Source organism: Protobothrops mucrosquamatus, unplaced genomic scaffold (assembly GCF_001527695.2).
Source record: "Protobothrops mucrosquamatus isolate PMUCROS unplaced genomic scaffold, P.Mucros_1.0 scaffold2618, whole genome shotgun sequence".
NCBI lineage: Eukaryota > Metazoa > Chordata > Lepidosauria > Squamata > Viperidae > Protobothrops > Protobothrops mucrosquamatus.
This window is the reverse complement of record NW_015388672.1, coordinates 272,610-288,023: the sequence shown is the minus strand read 5'-3', so window position 1 is coordinate 288,023 and position 15,414 is coordinate 272,610. Positions and strand designations below refer to the sequence as shown.

The 15,414-nt window shown below is 42.5% G+C and overlaps 1 protein-coding gene across 1 annotated transcript in view; it reads right to left on the bottom strand.

Annotated features, from left to right (window-relative positions):
• Window positions 1–657: 657 nt before the first annotated feature.
• Window positions 658–15,414, bottom strand: part of SETBP1 (SET binding protein 1) — a 275,749-nt gene continuing 260,992 nt past the window's right edge. Inside the window, exons 4-5 of the mRNA XM_029285964.1 lie at window positions 5,701–5,868; window positions 658–1,335 (exon numbers count right to left, since the gene is read on the bottom strand). Coding sequence (XP_029141797.1) covers window positions 794–1,335; window positions 5,701–5,868 — 710 coding nt within the window. The 3' untranslated portion in view covers window positions 658–793. The remainder of the gene's footprint in view (window positions 1,336–5,700; window positions 5,869–15,414) is intronic.

Below are 15,414 nucleotides of genomic sequence, written 5' to 3'. Positions count from 1 at the left end.
CTCAGCCAGCCCTGGCTGGCTGAGGAATTCTGGGAGTTGAAGTCCACAAGTCTTACAGTGGCCAAGTTTGAAGACCCCTGGGTTAGAAGCTTGGTGACCGTCAACCTGGGCAAATGTTCTTTTCATGTTCCCAGACCCAACATGAAACCTTGTTAAAAAGGAAACAGGCATTTGAGGAACTTGCATTATTATTATTATCAGTTTTGAAAAAAAGGGGATGTAATTTTCAGATGTAACCCGGCGTCTCGGTTGCTGGGTAGAACTTTTGTGATTTAAGAGCTGTGAGGTGGAGAAGACATTCCCCGCCCCCATTCCCCACCTTTCCCTGTCCAGAAATGCTGCTGGTGATTTCAACGACCTACCAAAAAAAAGGGGGCAAGAACATCATTTGAGAAAAAGGTGTTGACCACACTGGTAAGGGAGGACACCATGTTCTCCTACCGTCGGGGGGACTTCTGGAGACACAAGAACAAGGGTGACTCGTCTGAACCACAAGAACATTAAAAAAAAAAAGCAAAACTCAGTTAAGTTTGAAGAACCTCTTCCGTACCTTCTCCCCTGTTATTAACCAAGGGGTTCCCATCACAGTTGAGTTCTTATTGTAATAATGACAAGGATGATGATGATGATGATGATGATGATGACGACAAGGAGTGATCCAATTTCATCTGGATTCTTCAGGATTGCTGTGCTACTGACAGACAGAGCAAGTCTGTAGAGGCTGTAGAATTGTCCACTCGGGCCTACTGGTGGGACGTCCCCCCCCTCTGTCTTTCTTCGACCACCTTGGATACTAGGGAAGGTGTTCGTTCTCGCTTCCTCTGTTTTTCCGATGCCTTTTCCCCTTCACTTCGTCTTCCTCGTCCTCCGGATGCGGCTGTGACTTGCTTTTCCGCTTTCCGACTCTTGGCGTCCGAGGCGGAGGGACCGGGAGGAGGGGAGACTGGGACGTTTCCCGGGCCATGTGCACCACCGCCTCAATGGTGGCTGCCACCGGATCTTGACCGCTGGCCTGTTCCAGGACCACAGAGTTCAAGAGAAGCCGCTGACCTCGTTTGCAAGGCAGGTCAACGCATTTCTCCAGCACAGGCATTTGGTCTCTGGAGTCGTCGTCAAACGAAGGGGGCTGCTTCCGAGGACGGCCTCGCCGCTTCTTGACAAAATTATTCCCTGTCTTGGATTGTCTCTGCAACCGTTTGGCTTTCAGGATTTTGTTGACATGGTCCAAGTTCTTCTTTGTGGAGAGGACCTTGGTGTAGCTGCACATCTTACGCACCTCGCACTGGATTGCTTCGATTTCGCACCGCTTGAATCTCTTCTTGAGGGTCGAGCTGGCTGGAGAAGACAAAAGAGAAGAGAGATTAACCCCTGGTCAAGAGTCAAGCAAGGTGGGGAACGTTGGTTACCCAACATGTCGTCCTGCAAAATACCTGATGAACGATGATTAATGCGGGCCAAAGTCAACATTTACGAAAGCTGAAAATCCACGAGGAAAGTACCAAAGGTGCTTTTTTCGACGAGGCAACTGGACTTTCTTGTTTTTCTTTGAAGATGTTTCGCTTCTCATCCAAGAAGCTTCTTCAGCTCCGACTGGGTGGTGGGGAGTCCAGGTGTCTCGTGAAAAAAGCACCTGTGGGCACTGGTGGGATTCAAATACCTGAACAACCGGTTCTCTTATTGGATGCAGGCCTGGGCTGCTGAGGCCTAGAACGGACTTCCAAAAGTGGCATCCATGCACTTTTGGCGGGCTGTTGTGGGAGACTTCCTCCCGGCCTCCGAGGCCTAGAACAGACTTCTGGAAGTGGCATCCATGCACTTTTTTGGCAGGCCGTTCTAGGAGGCCTCCTCCTGGCCTCCGAGGCCTAGAACGGACTTCCGGAAGTGGCATCCATGCACTTCCGGTAGGCCATTCTAGGCCTGGGAGGCCTCCTCCAGGCCTCCGAGGCGTAAACTGGACTTCCAGAAGCAGCGTGCATTCAGGTGGTTCTCCGAACTCAGCAAAATTTAGCTGCCGGTTCTACCGAACCGGTGCGAACCGGCTTGAATCCCACCACTGTCTGTGGGACAACCATGACCTGGATGACTGAGAATCTCCACAAACATTCATGAGTAAAGGTTGAAAAAAATTGGGAAATGGCCTAGGAAAATGGAACATTTTGGAATTATTGGGAAGATACATCTAAAAATTATAGTCATTGATACTGGTCCATTTGTCGTTAATTCTACCGTAGGATGCTGAGACAATGAACGGATACGGAGGGAGAATCTTGCAGAGAAATTCTGTTTTTATTGTCTAACATTCTGGAGTTGAGGTTCTTTAGAAGGAATTGGTTTTGGCAACCCAGATGCTTTTTGCCCTTCCTAAGAAAAACTGATTCATATCAGCGAGTCTTAAAACTAATTTATTTATATCAGAGCCACTTAAATTATTTATAGCCTGCTACCCTCAACAAGATTTCAAGTCAGTACAGAATCCATGAAACATGCAAAGTCAGGAAGTAACATCAATCCCACTTTGGCCAGAAAAAGAGACTAATAATAATTTAAAGACAAATACTAAAGGGAACCAGTTTGGTGTAGTGGTTAAGGCACCAGGCTGGACGGAAAGAGAGCATGAGTTCGAGTCCCACCTTAGCCATGAAAGACAGCTGGGAGACTTTGGGCCAATCACCAGGAGACTGAGAGTTCTAGTCCACCTTAGCCATAAAAGCCAATTGTGATACTTTGGGCCAATCACCAGGAGAAGTGAGTTCTAGTCCCACCTTAGCCATGAATGCCAGCTGGGTGACTTTGGGCCAGTCACCAGGAGACTGAGAGTTCTAGTCCCACCTTAACCATGAAAGCCAACTGGGAGACTTTGGGCCAATCTCCAGGAGAAGTGAGTTCTCGTCCCACCTTAGCCATGAAAGACAGCTGGGTGACTTTGGGCCAGTCACCAGGAGACTGAGAGTCCTTTCAACTTACGGAGGATTAAAAGCTGGAGTAGTGTTTTGTAATGCAGGTTCTCCTCAAACTATGACTGCTCATGGAGCCTGCCCATTACAGCCACAAGTTGTGACGGCCGTTAAAATAAGGGCACCGTGTGATTGACTTGCTTAACAGCCCCAGTGAGGTGGTTAAGTGTCCACATTGGGTCGTTAAGTGGAGCACAGTGTACCTCAAGGTTGGGGGAGGCTCTGGGAAGTAGGCCTCAAGTAGACCTCCTCGCAGTCATTAAGCAAGCTGATCATGTGATTGCATCAGTTAATGACCCTCATCCCCGCCTAGTTGTTAACTGAAGGTTACTAATTGGGCAGAGGGTGTCTCATAGGTGGGGGGAAGCCCTGGGAAACCTCGTACTTATAGAGTCCTCAATCTATGACTGTAATGGAGGCTACCACCAAACAGGTCAATAATCCCACCTCCCAATGCAGTCGTTAAATGACTGTGCAGGTCATTAAACGGAGCACGACGTGTCTCGTGGGTGGCTGGGGGGCCCCTAGTACCCTGGCCCTAGTTGCAAACCTCCTACACAAAAAAGACAATTATGACTTAATAAATGTAAATGGTACAGGAAGTCCTCAAGTTACAACAATCCATTGAGTGACTGTTCCAAGTTACAACGGCGCTGAAAAAAGGGGACCGACGGCAGTTTTTCACACTTGAAACTGTGGCAGCCTCTCCACGGTCACGTGATCAAAACTCGGGACGCTTGGTGACTGGCCTGTACTTATGACGGTCGCAGCGTCCCCCCAGGGTCACGTGATCCTCTTTTGCGACCTTCTGACAAGCCACATCAACGGAGAGGGGGAGCCAGTTTCACTTAACAAACGGTGTTAGTCCCTTAACAGCTGCAGTGACTCACTTAACAAAGGTCGTAAAAGGGGGCAAAATGCCCCTAACACCTGTCTCGCTTAGCAACGTAAAATTTCGGGCTCCGTTGTGGTCAAAAGTCGAGGACTACCGGACTGGAACAGAGCATCTGAGGAAAAGGACTCCATCAAAGAGGCAAGAGAATTCAAAATGGAGGATGCTCTTGAGAACATCTGGATAAATAAGGGCAGAATGGAATTAAAAGCCATATGGCGGTTGTTGACGTCTTCTGAGCACTTAGATTCAAACAAATATGGATGAAACCTTTCAGAAAGTAATGGCAGATCTTAGAACCAAGTAGTTGCGATGGGAGAATTTAATCCCACAGTCGTGGAAAAAATTGTGGAAACCTTTTGGGAAAAGTGTGCAGTAGAAATGCCACCTTTGGTTAAGTTTCCACCCATTTTTCTTCTAATTTCTTTAGAACTGTAGCCTTGTTCACTTAATCATACTATTTTGCATCGCTTTCTGGGCAACCGGTCAACTCTTTGCACCATGACTTTAATTTTATTACATTTTACAAGCTCACTCAATGAAAGAACACAAAAAACCCCAACCAACTTGACAGCAATCACATAACACACTGACAAATGTCCTCCTCTCAGCTTAAATACGTGACAACAATAACTAGATCCTACTGTGATCTGATTGGCTCATTGGCAAAACAAGATGACACCCGATTGGCTCTCTAAACACGCATGCTCATTGGCTATAGTCAGATGAAGGAAAGCTACCTGAGATCAACCTAAGCAAGTTGTGCTTCCTTTTTCTGGTTATTTGGCTATAACTTTTCACAGAATACAGTACAGATAATTGAACAAACTTTGTTGCAGTACGTTCTTGATTAAATTATCTTTGAGTGGTTTATAATGCTGGTAAAGGTGGAAGGAAAGAGAAGAGGACCCACAACAAGATGGGTGGATTTACTGTAGTTATAGATGTTGAGTACATCATTAGAAGCCCTGAAGGACCAAGTTAGAAACAGATCATCATGGAGAAAATCCATATAGGTGGTCACTAAGAGTCAACGCCACTGAATGACCCATAATCAATTAGATGATTGGAATAGAGGTTTCACGCTCTTCATATGTGATTGCAACATCACAATGCACACAGGAAAGGGCAGAGGTTGTGTCGCGATACTGCAAGATTGCTTTAATGATTTGGCTCTCTAAACACTCATGCTCATTGGCTACAATCAGGTGAAGGAAAGCTACCTGAGATCAACCTAAGCAAGGTGTGCTTCCTTTTTCTGGTTATTTGGCTATAACTTTTCATAGAATACAGTACAGGTAATTGAACAAACCTTGTTGGCATTATGTTCTTGATTAAATTATCTTTCAATTGATATATAATTTTATGGTACTACTCCCCCAAAAAAGAGGTGTTATTAGCCATCCAACCTCAAAAATACACTTTTCCCAAAAGGTTTCCACAATTTTGGCCACTACTGATCTGTTCAGAACAAAGTCTGCAGCGCAGGCTGGCTTCTAGGAAAATCTGACATTTCTCCCTCTTACAAAAAACATGGAAAAAGACACCAGGAAGCTATCCTTAATTTGATTCTAATAGGGAGGATTTCACGGAATACGTTTGATGGAAAACAGCCACGTTCGACTGGGGATTTTAAGAAAGCTTGAATAGGTATCTTGGATTTAAGACAGATTTTTAATCAACCGATTATAGGTACGATTCTATGACGGAGAAACTCCAGGGAAGTCCTCATTTCGTGACCGTTTATAAAGTTACAACAGCACTGAAAAAAGTGACTTCCAGCTGTTTTATCCCCGCGGTCACGTGATCCAGATTTGGACGCTTGGCAACTGACTCGTCTTTGTGACAGTTTACCTGTTTCTGCTGCTGGTGGAGAAGGTAAGAGTGATAAGATAGGCGTTGAAGACACGGCAATGCCGTTGAGAGATGCTGGTTTCCGACGTGTCACTGCAGCCGAAGCAGAACATTCGTTCTTACTGTGGAGCAAAGCCTGGTCTGCTTTTAGGTGAGAACTGGTAATTCCTGGAAAATAGGTAAAAGGAAGATGATGATTAAGTGGGTAAGTGCTCTGTGCTCGACACATGCCAATCAATCTAAAACAGAGGTGGAGAACCATGGTCCCTTGATGACTTCTGGACTTCAACTCCCAGAATTCCTGAGCCAGCATGGGGGAACTATGGCCCCCTTCATGACTCGTGGACCAACTCCTAGAATTCCTGAGCCAGCATGGAGGAACCATGGCCCCCCTTGATGACTTCTGGACTTCAACTCCCAGAATTCCTGAGCCAGCATGGGGGAATCATGGCCCCCCTTGATGACTTCTGGACTTCAACTCCCAGAATTCCTGAGCCAGCATGAGGGAACTATGGTTCCTTTATGACTGGTGGACTTCAACTCCCAGAATGCCTGAGCCAACATGGGGGAACTATGGTCCCTTTATGGCTGGTGGACTTCAACTCCCAGAATTCCTGAGGCAGCATGAAGCAGAATGCCCCAGCCACTTGAAGACGTGTGGACTTCAACTCCCAGAATCCCCCAGCCAGCATGAAGCAGAATTCCCCAGCCACTTGAAGACTTGTGGACTTCAACTCCCAGAATTCCTGAGGCAGCATGAAGCAGAATGCCCCAGCCACTTGACGACGTGTGGACTTCAACTCCCAGAATTCCCCAGCCATCATGAAGCCTTGTTGACTTCAACTCCCAGAATCCCCCAGCCAGCATGAAGCAGAATGCCCCAGCCACTTGAAGACATGTGGACTTCAACTCCCAGAATCCCCCAGCCAGCATGAAGCAGAATGCCCCAGCCACTTGAAGACTTGTGGACTTCAACTCCCAGAATTCCCCAGCCAGCATGAAGCAGAATTCCTCAGCCATTTGAAGACTTGTGGACTTCAACTCCCAGAATCCCCCAGCCAGCATGAAGCAGAATTCCTCAGCCACTTGAAGACTTGTGGACTTTTAACTCCCAGAATTCCTCAGCCAGCATGGCTGGCTGAGGAATTCTGGGAATGGCTGGCTGAGGAATTCTGGGAGTTGAAGTCCACAAGTCATAAAGTTGCCAACATTGGAGACCCCTGTTCTACGAGCAGCACCCCACACCGCCCTCCACTTTAACACAGATGGCAAGCGCCTGTTGTGGACGGCCGAAGCAACGATGGCCCTATGCAATAAAGGCGGACATGTAAAAATGCCCAGTGAGACCCGGATACCGCATCTGATTGCACAAGATGGCGCTTTTTGTTAATCTTTGGTTTTCCGGTCTGCACCTGCCAGAAAAACAACTGGAATAATGATGACTAAGTGGGCAAATAACTTCAGATTCAGCCAAATATACAACAAAGCATCCGTGCTTGCAAGTGTGCTTCTAATAATGCTATTTCATGCTAATGAGAATTAGGATTTCTTTTAAAGGAAAACATTAGCTTTTACTCATTTTGCCTAAGGAAGGTAACATAAACATTGATTCACGGCCAACAACGATTGCCTCACGAGTCTTTATTTTTTAAAAGAAAAGGAGGAAAGACTATAATTGCTTCGCTGTTTGTTGGTGGCTTTCCGCGAGGGCTTGCATATTTTACCCAGTCAAAGGCAGGAATTCAGGGGGTCCTCGACTTATACGACCACAATGGGGCTCCCAAATTTCCGTTGCTAAGTGAGACCTTTGTTAAGCGAGTTTTGCCCCATTTTTACCACAGCTCTTTAATGAATCCCCGCCGTTGTTAAAATTAGTAACCCGGTTGTTAAGTGAATCTGGATTCCCCCATTGACTTTGCTGGTCGGCAGGTCGCAAAAGGGGACGTGACACTGTAACCGTCATAAATGTGAGTCAGTTGCCAAGCGGCTGAATTTTGATCACCTGATTATGGTGATGCTGCAAAAGTTGTAGCGGTGAAACATGGTCCTCATTTTTCAGTGCCGTTGTAACTTTGTAACCCTGAATGGTCACTAAAGGAACCGTTGTTAAGTCGAGGACTATCTGTATCGTTTTAGACCAAGATGAATGAATACTTGAGTGTAGCAAACAAGTTAACGCAACTTCTTAGTACAGGGATCTGCAACTTAACGATCCAGGAACTGGTGCTTATTTCAAGGGTTCTTTTCCCATCTTAAAGCTACGACTGATTTTTCAGTAAAAATAAAGTTAGAGGGTTTAAGAACAAAGAAAGAGATGACATTTCACTTGTCTGAAATGAGCAGGGGGCTGGACTAGAAGACCTCCAAGGTCCCTTCCAGCTCTATTCTATTCTATTCTGTTCTGCTCTACTCTATTCCTATTCTTAGTTCTGTTCTGTTCTATTCTATCATTATTCTACTCTACTCTACTCTACTCTATTCTATTCTACTCCTATTCTTAGTTCTGTTCTATCATTATTCTATTCTATTCTATTCTATTCTATTCTATCATTATTCTACTCTACTCTACTCTATTCTACTCTACTCTATTCTATTCTACTCCTATTCTTAGTTCTGTTCTGTTCTATCATTATTCTATTCTATTCTATTCTATTCTATTCTATCTTATCATTATTCTATTCTATCATTATTCTATTCTATTCTATTCTATCTAGTCTATTCTATTCTATCATTATTCTATTCTACTCTGCTCTGCTCTTCTCTACTCCTATTCTTAGTTCTGTTCTATTCTATTCTATTCTATTCTATTCTATTCTATTCTATTCTATTCTATCATTATTCTATTCTATTCTGTTCTGCTCTACTCTATTCCTATTCTTAGTTCTGTTCTATTCTATTCTATTCTATTCTATTCTATTCTATTCTATTCTATTCTTATAGATGACCGAGAATCTCCATAGACATTTAGCTGCCCATCAGGTGACACAAAATGTTAACGCCTTGGTTTTCTCCCATCTTACATTAAAAAGGCATCTGATTTACCTTCCTTGCCTACAGGAATGACAGCAATTCTGTTCCGAATGTTATTAGGACACTATTCCTCTTCTTCATTCTGTTTCTCCTTCTCTTTATATTTTTAAAATGTGCACCGTGCTAAAGAAACACGCAGCTGTACCAGATCCACTGAATAGTCTAATAGTTAAAGAAAGTCTAGCTGCCTTTTGAAGGGGGGGAAAAAAGCACATTTGGGACAACCACAACCTGGATGAGTGAAAATCTCCAGACAATTTAAGACTTATGGACTTCAATTCCCAGAATTCCCCAGCCAGACAGAATTCTGGGAGTTGAAGTCCACAAGTCTTTAAAAAGTTGCCACGGTTGGAGACACCTTCACTGATGCTCACTGCCCTTGTATTTAGCATCTGTTGATCATTAGACTGAACATTAGACTGAGTCCGCAAGGAGAAGGGCGGGATATAAATTTAATAAATAAATAAATAAATAAATAAACATCCGTTACATTTAAAAAAACAAAAAAAGAAACCTGTACCAAAAGTAAGAGCTGTAAACCTCTGATCCAGGTGGATTAAAAAAACAAACAAACTACAAATCCACCCATCCAAAGCCTACTTCTTCCTTCCTTGCAAGACATCCCTAACAAGTAGACTCGCTTGGTCGCTCAACAGCGAGACACTGGTGAAGTGGGCACAGCTGCGCCTGCATTTTCTGCGTCGCATGAGAAAAGCACATCTTCCTTCCCCTGTCCTGACCACTTTCTACAGAGGGACGATCGAGAGCATCCTGTCATACAGCATCACAGTCTGGTTTGGAAGCATCCCTGCTTCAGATAGGAAGGCGGTGCAGAGAGTGGTGAGGACGGCCGAAAAGATCATTGGCAGTTCCCTCCCTCCCATCCAGGACATAGCACAGAAGCGCTGCTTGAGCAGGGTCCGTAAGATTATCTGGGACACTACACACCCTCCTCACAACCTGTTTTCCTTGTTACCTTCTGGGACGGGGGGGGGGGGGCTTCGTGGTATCCGAAGCAGAACATCCAGGTTCAGTCAGTTTTGTTCCATACACTATCAACCTTGTGAACTTTCAAGCTTACTCCTTCCGTTATATATTCAAGATGGACAGTGATTAATATTTATATGTTACTTATATGTAAGGGTGTAGGTCTATACATATGTTGTATATAGTATATTTAAATGTGTGTATACTTTGAGAGCAAGCAACAAAATTTCATTTTTAATGTGTGCCATTGTGCCCACAGTAAAAAAATGATAATAAAGGTTATCTATCTATCTATCTATCTATCTATCTATCTATCTATCTATCTATCTATCTATCTATCTATCTATCTATCTATCTATCATCTCTCTCATCTATCTATCTATCTATCTATCTATCTATCTATCTATCTATCTCTCTTCTATCATTCTATCTATCTCTCTTCTATCATTCTATCTATCTATCTATCTATCTATCTATCTATCTATCTATCTATCTATCTATCTATCTATCTATCTATCTATCTATCTATCTATCTATCTAGTCTGTCTATCTATCGTATCTGTCTGTCTATTTCCATCATCTCTCCCTCTCCTATCTATCTATCTATCTATCTATCTATCTGTCTGTCTGTCTGTCTGTCTGTCTGTCTGTCTGTCTGTCTGTGTCTGTCTGTCTCCATCTCTTTCTGTCTGTTTATTTCCATCTCTTTCTGTCTGTCTGTCTATCTGTCTATCTATCTGTATCTGTCTGTCTATTTTCATCTCTATCATCTCTCTCTCTCATCTGTCTGTCTCTGTCTGTTTGTCTATCTATCGTATCTGTCTATTTCCATCATCTTTCCCTCTCCTATCTATCTATCTATCTATCTATCTATCTATCTATCTATCTATCTATCTATCTATCTATCTATCTATCTATCTCCATCTCTTTTTGTCTGTGTCTGTCTATTTTCATCTCTATCTTCTCTCTCTCTCATCTGTCTGTCTCTGTCTGTTTGTCTATCTATCGTATCTGTCTATTTCCATCATCTTTCCCTCTCCTATCTATCTATCTATCTATCTATCTATCTATCTATCTATCTATCTATCTATCTATCTATCTATCTATCTATCTATCTATCATCTATCTATCTATCTATCTATCTATCTATCTATCTATCTATCTATCTATCTCTTTTTGTCTGTCTGTCTGCCTATTTTCATCTCTATCTTCTCTCTCCCTCTCTCATCTATGTGTCTGTCTGTCTGTCAATCATATGTCTGTCTATTTCCATCATCTCTCCCTCTCCTATCTATCTATCTATCTATCTATCATCTATCTATCTATCTATCTATCTATCTATCTATCTATCTATCTATCTATCTATCTATCTATCTATCTATCTATCTATCTTTCTTTCTTTCTTTCTTTCTTTCTTTCTTTCCTTAGGGCTCCGCATAAAATCTGCTCTGACATCTCAAAAAAGGCAGCCGTCCTTTCCTCCAAAAGGAATCCTTTTTGCAATCCTTTTTTCATCCCCTGGCCAGCCTCTCTTACCTGCAACTCCCCGGCGTTTGCATTTAGGCAACTCGTGATTTATGGATTCCTGCTTGCGGGATTGCAGAGGCCTGACTTCCTGGTTGCCATGGTTACTCAGATCTTTGCTTCAAGGCTCCAAATCCTCCCGACAGCAAAATTGGCAGCAGGCCCGACCATCTAACCACCCGATGATTTTTTATTTTTTTTTATTGACGGTCCTAGATTGCTTCAAAGGTCAAACACCAAAGAGGTTTCCCCCCCCCTCCTTGGGGGGGTGGGTAGTCAATACTTTCAATATTTTGATGGGGCTCCCTCCGAAGAAATAGCCGAGATGGGGGGGGGGACTGGGACGTGTACCCTGGGCCGCAACCTCTAGAGCAGGGGTAGTCAACCTTGGCTCTTTTATGACTCGTGGACTTCAACTCCCAGAATTCCTGAGCCAGCTAAGCTGGCTCAGGAATTCTGGGAGTTGAAGTCCACGAGTCATAAAAGAGCCAAGGTTGACTACCCCTGCTCTAGAGCTTAGCAAGGTCACACCAAGCTTGGAGGAACAACGTCCTCCCGGTGAGATGTTACAAATCTGACAAGCAACTTCAAAGGGCTTCATCGTCCACCCCTTGATGCATCATTAGCTCTCCACGGGACCCCTGGAATTGTGCCTTGAGAAATCACTTTGGTTTCTAATTTACTTCGGGCCCCGGGTTAGGAAGCCAGGGTGGTGCTCTCTTAAATGCTGGGACCAGCAGATGGTGGCAGGTGAAGAATTCATCAAAGGAGAAGAGAATGACGTGGAAGAAGACAAGCTGGCAACAGGAAATGCCACCCCTGGGGGAAATTAACCCTTTTCTTAGGTTTCAAATAGGGGAGGGGGGGAGAGAAATCACGGGGTTGTAGCTTGCAGGAGAATCCACCAATCCTGACAGTTTTCATTTGGGAGGACCCAAAGAGCCGCCTAATAATAATAATAATAATAATAATAATAATAATAATAATAATAATAATAATAATAATAATAATAATAATTAGAAGAAGAAGAAGAAGAAGAAGAAGAAGAGGAGAAGAAGAAGAAGAAGAAGAAGAAGAAGTTCTTCTTCTTCTTCTTCTTCTTCTTCTTCTTCTTCTTCTTCTTCTTCTTCTTCTTCTTCTTCTTCTTCTTCTTCTTCTTCTTCTTCTTCTTCTTCTTCTTCTTCTTCTTCTTCTTCAACCTTCCCTGGAACCTCCAGTAGATCAGGTTGGGGGACGAGTCCGTCCTTTGCCTATACCATTTCAGACAAATGGCTGTCTGACAAATGGCCTATTATTCGTCCATCCTGGTGGAGGATGGAACAAATTACATTCCTTGCAGTCATCTGGTCGTTAGCATTCGTTCTGAGAATTGTTGACTCGTTGAGAGTCACTCTTTCCGATTCTCAGAAAGAGTAGAATAGAATAGAATAGAAATAGATTAGAAAAATGAAGAATAGAATAGAGAAATGAAGAACAGAATAGAAATAGATTAGAAAAATGAAGAATAGAATAGAAATAGAAGAGAGAAATGAATAGAATAGAAATAGAATAGAAAAATGAAGAATAGAACAGACTAGAAATAGAGAAATGAATAGAATAGAAATAGAATAGAAAAATGAAGAATAGAATAGAAATAGAATAGAGAAATGAATAGAATAGAATATACTAGACTAGAAATAGAATAGAGAAATGAAGAATAGAATAGAATATACTAGACTAGAAATAGAATAGAGAAATGAAGAATAGAATAGAATAGAAATAGAATAGAAAAATGAAGAATAGAAGAGACTAGAAATAGAAGAAATGAATAGAATAGAAATAGAATAGAAAAATGAAGAATAGAATAGAATAGAAATAGAATAGAGAAATGAAGAATAGAATAGAAATAGAATAGAAAAATGAAGAATAGAACAGACTAGAAATAGAAGAAATGAAAAGAATAGAAATAGAATAGAAAAATGAAGAATAAACTAGAATAGAATATACTAGACTAGACTAGAAATAGAATAGAGAAATGAAGAATAAACTAGAAAAATGAAGAATAGAACAGACTAGAAATAGAAGAAATGAATAGAATAGAAAAATGAAGAATAGAATAGAATAGAAATAGAATAGAGAAATGAAGAATAAACTAGAATAGAATATACTAGACTAGACTAGAAATAGAACAGAGAAGTGAAGAATAGAATAGAATAGAATTAGAATAGAGAAATGAAGAATAGAACAGAATTAGAATAGAGAAATGAAGAATAGAATAGAATAGAATAGAATAGAATAGAATAGAATAGAATAGAATAGAATAGAATGGTGTTAAGTCAAGGATTCCCTGTATCCTTCAGGATAGGGGCTTCAAACTGGAACCTAAAAATTATCCTTGATCATAAACTGAAAACATCTGAAAGACTCCAAGGCGGCTTCTAGTATATAGCTGTCAGCCCACTCCTCTCACAAGGCCTGCTCTGAGGAGCGGGCAACTTATAATAACCAAAGGCAGGGTGTTGACAAGTTGTGAACGGAAAGCGCAGACAGATATTCTGTGGAAAGAGCACCAGAAGTGGCTTGAACGCACATTTTCTGCCTTGAGAACCGATTCTGGAATGCAACAGATGTGGATCCAAACACCGTCAACGCACTTTGGGCTTGTACGCCTGTCTTCGCCAGTGGGAAAGTTTTGGCCGAGGAGTTACTTTCCCAAAAGGTTCTGTCAAATCTGTTAGCTGGAAACGAAAACCTCCTGGAAGGCAGTAGAAGTCCTGTCAGAAGCTGGGATGTTTCTCTCTGATCATGTGAAGTACTATTACCACTTTACAAAGCCCTAGTAAGACCACACGTAGAATACGGCAGCCAGTTTTGGTCACCATATTGCAAAAAAGATGTTGAGAGTTTGGAAAAAAAAAATCAGAGAAGAGCAACTAAGATGATCCAAGGCCTGGAGACTAAAACATACGAAGAATGGCTGCGGGATTTGGGTTTGGCTAGTCTAAAGAAAAGAAGAAATAGGGGAGACACGATAGCAGAGTTCCAGTATCTGAGGAGCTGCCACCAAGAAGAGGGGGTCAAACTATTCCCAAAGCACCAGAGAGGGAAGGATGAGAAACAATGGTTGGAAACTGATCAAGGAGAGAAGCAACCTGGAATTAAGGAGAAACTTCCTGACAGTGAGGACAATCAACCAGTGGAACAGCTTGCCACCAGAAATTGTGGGCGCTCCATCACTGGAGGTTTTTAAGAAGAGACTGGAGATTCACCTGTCTGAAACGGTGTAGGTTCTCCTGCTTGAGCAGGGGGCTGGACTAGAAGACCTCCAAGGTCTCTTCCAGCTCTATTCTATTCTATTCTATTCTATTCTATTCTATTCTATTCTATTCTATTCTATTCTATTCTATTCTATTCTCTGGTACTGATAAACCAAGATTAGTACCACTTTTATAGTGCTTTGGAGTACACACTTGGGACATTGCATCTAGTTTTGCCAATACGGGTTCGTTCAAAACTGATCATGCCAAACCAATCTTATTTTATTGTTTGACCAAGTGACAAAATTAGTCTAGTTTAATGAAAGGAAGGACAGGATAGCAGTCTTCCAATATTTGAGGCGCTGCCACAAAAAAGAGGGGGTCAAGCTATTCTCCAAAGCACCTGAAGGCAGGACAAGAAGCAACTGATGGAAACTCCTCAAGGAAAGGAAGATGTGCATGCAACACGCACACACACACACACACACACACAAAACTAGTTAATCTTTGATCAAACCATTGTGGCGTGAGTTTTTTTTTAACCACAACCTGCAGCCACCCCTAGTTCTACAATTGCTATGAACTCTTTACTATGTCACGCCTACAATATGCAGCCCTTGTATTTCCAAATAACGCACAGGTAGTCCTTAACATGTGACTGGTCCATTTCGAAATTACGACGGATCTACCACGGGGTTACTTACAACCTAGAACTAAGGAGAAACTTCCTGACAGTTAGAACAATTAACCAGTGGAACAACCTGCCTCCAGAAGCGGTGAATGCTCCAACACTGGAAGTTTATAAGAAGAGACTGGTCAGCCATTTGTCTGAAATGGTATAGGGTTTCCTGCCTGAGCAGGGGGTTGGATTAGATGACCTCCAAGGTCCCTTCCAACTTTATTATTATTGTTGTTATTATTGTTGTAACCCAGATTC